Raw genomic sequence first — 5,513 nt, 5'->3', positions numbered from 1 at the left:
AAGCAGGGAGCTGAAAAACTGCTGCCTTTTATGCATTTTCTCTGGCCCTCCCCCAGAGCACTGGGATTGGAAGAGACCTCAGAGAATGCTGACAGGTCACTGGCCAGCCACACGTCAGTCATGAAAGTACTCCTTCCCCCTCTCCCCCTCCCTCCACTTACTTTCCTTCCCCCCCCCCGGAATCCAGTATAAGCAAGTCGAATATTCAACCCGCGCTGTTAATATTCCACTCACACTGTTAATATTTGACTTCCGGTATTCAGTTCGACAGCTATTTGACCAGCTGCTATTCGACTCGACTTTCACTTTCCAAGGTCAAATATTTGTCAAATCAAATATTAAGTCGAAGCTTTGCACAGCCCTATCTAAAACCTCTGCAAGGGGTGAGTCCACAGTTCTGGGTCAGCTGCTTCTCCTTAAGCAGTCTCTATACCTGTTTACAGCCTTCACTTCACTCTTAGCTTAGAGTACAGCTTCTGTGAAGCCCATTGCTAGGCAATTGGATACTTATAGGAACTGCCACAGGTACCAGTCTTCTTGCTCTTGCAGCCTCTGAACCAGAAACCATTCCCCTGTTAGTCTCAGGGAGCTAAGAGTCTTATCCCTCCTTGAAGTCAGGTTCCTGCCTTCTGAATCCCTGCCCCTCCAGGCCACCAAAGTCCTTTTCTTGAAAGGGGCCTTGCAGGTTTTTCTCGTCTTTCAGCCCTTTCCCAGTAACAGGGCTGAGGTTCCCTGTTACATACCATGCACAAAAAAGGGCCAGCTTATTCCAAAGCACCATCACTGGGACCAGGAACATTCACTTTTCAGATTAAGCTTGTTTTCAAACTAAAGTATGGACTTGAGCCATGATGTGATCTATCATCATTTTATATCAAACTAACTTGCTTAAGTCCTGTCTGTAGTGCGGCTGAGTTTGAAATTCAACCTGGACCAAAGTACAGACTGGATAATGTCAGGTTTAAAGAGAATGTATGTCTACACTACAATGCTCCCCTCTTAATGAAATTAACTCCATGTTCTTTGTACTGCAACTGAGAATATAATTACCACTTTTATGGCCTTTAGCCTTCCTAATCCTCAGCAGCCCAGTGAGCTCTACAGGAGTGTACAGGCTGGCTAACAGGTCTCACAATGCAAGCTTGCAGCACTAGTTGGGGAAGAACTGCAGTCCCCTCTCCCTGCTTCCCAGGGAAGGTAAAGAAACATCAAAGAATTTGCAGGACCTGGAGATCAGTTTGCAAACCCTGAGGAGATGCCATACCAAGATGGCTGCCATCAGGAGAGGCAGCATGGAGGTGTGGACTGAAATGCACATAAGGGGCAAAAGCTGCCTGGGAACATAGCAAGGCAGCAGAAAAACTAGTGTTCATTCACTGGTTGAGGGAAGGCAGTGCTTCACTGAGAGAAGGGCATCCTTGTCGATACTTGTGGGACAGTGAGCTGGAAATGAATGCTGAGCCCAAGGCTGTGCACAAGGTGGATTGGGAGAAGGGACACTGTACCTGGGCAACCGTCTTCAAACTTCTCTTCCTTATAGTGGTCAACAACAATATCTGTTTCCACTGAGATGAGCTTCTTTTTGTCAAACTCCCGAAGGTGCAAGAGTGTCAGCTCATCAAACTGCTCATAGCAGAACAGCACCTACGCCAAGGACAGTTAACAATGTGGTGTCTCAGGTAGAACCAGGACTATCCTTATTAGACCAAAACAAATGCTAGCAGACCCACTGCTTCCCCCAGCCATTTCCTGCTCCCCAGGCCCACTCTCCAACTTAACCATATGCATAAGCATTGGTCAGGGAAGATCTAGGAGTAGCCATGCCTGGAGTGTGCTGTCAAGAACACCAGTTGGGAGCCCCGAAGCTATGGGGAGGGCTGATGGAAAGTACAACTGACTGAGACTGAGACTTCAGGGTACATCACCTGCCTGGCCACTGACACTCTTCACACTTATGACTTGAACAGCTCAACCCAAAGATGGAGGGGATTTTTTGTGATATTAAACAGAGACGTGCAGAAAGACCAAGCTTTTTCTCCAGTTCTGAACAGTACTAATCTGTAACCATGGGAGATTCTCACTGTCCTTCATATTTAAATAGAGGGAAAGAACACTGAGAATCCTCTCCCAAATACTAGAGTCCAAGGAGAGGCAAAATATTGTACTATCAGTGCAGAAGGAATGGAGGTGTGGACTGAAATGCACGTAAGGGGCAAAAGCAAAATATCCCAGAGTATATGTCCTTTGCAGCTGCGCAAAATGCACCACAAGCTGGGGACCCCGGGCTGCAATTTGTAATACTGGGCTGTTGCAGTGAAGATCAGCTCCCCTGTTGTCTCTGGCTAGGGCACACTACATTGCTCACCCACCTCCATATCCTTTTTCTTCATGGCCTCAAAGTATGGTGAGTGCTTGGCCAGGTGCCGGTTGGGTGCACACAGGTAGTAGATATTCCTTGTCCCAGCCTTCATTCGGCTGGCATAGTCTGGCAGGCTGGTCAGCTGACCTGCAGGCAGTGCTGAGGACTCATAACGCAGAAGCTTTGCTATGTCCTCCTGGGGGGAAAGTTTACCGTAATACATACATGAGGTCCCAGATGGCAGGAAGAGGCTATCGGACATCCCAAAACACTCTCTGGTTTCTGCACGAGTTTTCTGCTCTGCCAGACTATACAGAGCAAATCTGGGAGCAACAGGTTCTTTGGCAGAGTAGAAGAAGCTTCCCTCCAATAGTTCAAACAGAGAAGTTGGCTTCTTTAGAGAGCACTTCTATAGCATTAGTACTACAGTAAGTAACCTGTCCACGATATCCCACCTTCCTAAGGGCATGAACAGAGCAGACTATCTTGGAGGATTGGTACAACTCCCAAGGTGCCATGCCTGAAGCAATACATGCAACTGAGAGGACCATGGCCTTGTATCAGAGCCTTTTTCCCAAGCTGAGGAAGAAGCCCTTGATTTTTCACACCAGCTAGTGCACACAAGGGCACCAGGCATGCTACTTGCCTTGACATCCTGCTCTGCTATGGTGACAATCCCCTCTCTCATGAACAGCCCATAGTCTTCAAAGAACTTGGCATATTTCTCAGGGTCCTTCTTGCTCTGGTCAATGAAAAACTTGATGAGCCTCTTCTGCAAAACATCTCGGAGTTTCCTAGAGTAGAATCAAGGCAGTTAATAGACTGAGACTATTAAGGTTTAGGGTGAACATCCACCTTCCTGTATACAATGTTGGTGATGGGTTTGCTACATAAAATTTGGCTTAGAAAGCCAAAGAAGAAATGCCAGACTCAAGCCAACCTTCCTCACCCCATTTACACCTGGGATCTAAAATCAGTGTCTACTCATCTGCAGCAGGAAAAGATCCTGGTGCATACAGAAAGGAGGAGTGGTAACAAACTCCCAGATGGAGCTGGTTCCCCTTTGACCTAGGAGACTGCAGTGTGCAAAGAGTTTTGTGTATTATCCCTATAGGTAGGGTCCTACCTAATTCATGGCAGAAGTGGGCTGCGCTGTGGCTCCTTTAATCTTGCAGGTTCCCTTATGTGCATAGTTTTAAACATGCCACCCTTTTTTGTCTCCTCACTGGTCAGCAGCAAGCAGCAGGGCCACTAGGGACCCTCAGCCAATCAGTGGCAAGGAGGCCATATTTAAAACCGTGGTTTTTGCTTCCCTGCCAATTAAGAGCTAGCCATAAGTGGGGCTCCCCTCCACCAAATCAGCAGCTGTTACCTGTCAGCTCCATGTTCTTGGGGAACCCTGACACAGGATGCAGACTGTCTGACTTACAAAGAATCCCCCCCCAAACAGAAACTGATTAAAATGCAGTGAGAGACACACCTAAAACCCTCCAGATAAGGGTGACAAAAGTGAAACAACTGCCCTAGGTCTCATTTGCATCTGAGATGGAACCAGATGACCATTCATTTACATGAGAGATGGAGAAAACCTGAAGCAGAGACTGCAGTGAATTCTGGGATCAGCACTGCATGATGGGGAATCTGTGTTCCAAATGCTAATCAACCCTCACACCCAGCTCAGCATTTATCAGACAAGTTCCAAGCTGGATTTACAAAGGACTTCTCCCCCTGCCAGCCCCCTCCCATACACACACACACACACCTCTAAGCAAAAGTCAGTTTAATAGGTATCTCGGGCCGTACATTCCCCGGTCCCACTATGGGAGGCCTATGTAAACTTAATTGGCTAAAACTTGGTTGCTGGGTTAAGGAATGCTGAGGCAATAGACCGAGTCAGAGGGGTATGGGCAACATTTGAACAATGGTACTTGGTTCATCACAGTGTCCAGCCCGTTGGAGCCCTGACCACAAATGTTGTTATACTTTTCCCATGACAACTGGTGGAGTGGAAGTCCTCTCCACAACAGGTTATGAACACTCCAATAAGTGCCTTAAGTCTGTTAAAAGACTATAGTAAAATCTGGAAAAATCATGCTAAGCTGAGGCTTGTTCAAAGCAGGTAAAAATCCAAAACCCTGATGCTGCAATCTATTGTTTCCGAAGACACCAAGAGAGATCCCATCAAGTATATCTGCTATCCATAGGAATGTCAAGCTGGCTCCTAAGTAGGTGTTTCCTGAGTATCAATCAAGTTCCTGAGATGTTCCAATCAGATAACCCCTTGTCAATAGAAAAGACAATTTGATTTACACTATTGACAATGCTTGAAAGAAGCTGAACTGAGGGTATGAAAATCTGTAAAAGCAGCAGCAGTATGTGTGCTGACACCACCCGCTTTCTTCTCGAGAGGCTGAAGGAGGCAGATCGTCCCCCTTCACGGATCGTGCTGAGAACTTTAACCTGTCGGCTTTGCAACCCGAGTGCCTTGGACTGGTGAGAGCCCAGCTCTCTCTCTTTTCTCTCTAAGCATAGATTTCTGAACCTGAACTGTATTAGTTAAGCTTGAGCTAAGTTTCCCCAAATACTTAGTGAAACCAGGGTAATACTGTAACTGTTCGTGTTTGTTTTCCTTTGCATGTCTATTACTACTAGTATCATTATATATTTCATCTACTTAGCAATAAATAACTTTTAGTCAATCTGGTGGTAATTGGGTATATTTTACCTTCTTTACATCTCCTTCCCCACTTGCTCTGCAGCAACGCTTCTTTTACCCAAGCTAAAGATCCCTGTGTAGCCCAAAAATACTGTGGGGTCTGCTCATCAAGAGGCTAAAAGATTGGGACGTGCTGAGTTTGAAACGCATAAGGGGATCAGCTTGTACAGGCTGATTGACCCAGTTTGGCTCAGATGTGCCCTAATGAACTGAATGCTGGCAAATGAGGGTGTCACATGGACACCCATCCGGATTCAGAGGTTTTCTGTTTAACTGTGTGCTTGTGTCTGACTGTAGTTATTGCTGCTCTGATGAACTGATTCATGGCATATGAGGGTGTCAGCCATGCTGATTAACCTGTGTGTGCTTGTGTATATGACTGATTTGGGGACTGGAGGAACCCAGCCCCACTGAACTGAGTCCTGCAAGATAGCTCCA

General features: G+C 46.5%; 1 protein-coding gene across 1 annotated transcript in view; it reads right to left on the bottom strand.

Annotated features, from left to right (window-relative positions):
* TRAP1 (TNF receptor associated protein 1) overlaps positions 1–5,513 on the bottom strand; it is a 51,990-nt gene that overhangs the window by 7,631 nt on the left and 38,846 nt on the right. The window contains exons 12-14 of the mRNA XM_019540015.1: positions 3,006–3,153; positions 2,370–2,555; positions 1,506–1,644 (exon numbers count right to left, since the gene is read on the bottom strand). Of these exons, the coding sequence (XP_019395560.1) occupies positions 1,506–1,644; positions 2,370–2,555; positions 3,006–3,153 (473 nt within the window). The remainder of the gene's footprint in view (positions 1–1,505; positions 1,645–2,369; positions 2,556–3,005; positions 3,154–5,513) is intronic.

This window comes from Crocodylus porosus, unplaced genomic scaffold, assembly GCF_001723895.1.
Source record: "Crocodylus porosus isolate Cpor-Errol unplaced genomic scaffold, CroPor_comp1, whole genome shotgun sequence".
Lineage (NCBI taxonomy): Eukaryota > Metazoa > Chordata > Crocodylia > Crocodylidae > Crocodylus > Crocodylus porosus.
Note: the sequence above shows the minus strand (reverse complement) of the source record. Positions and strands in the feature narration are given on the sequence as shown.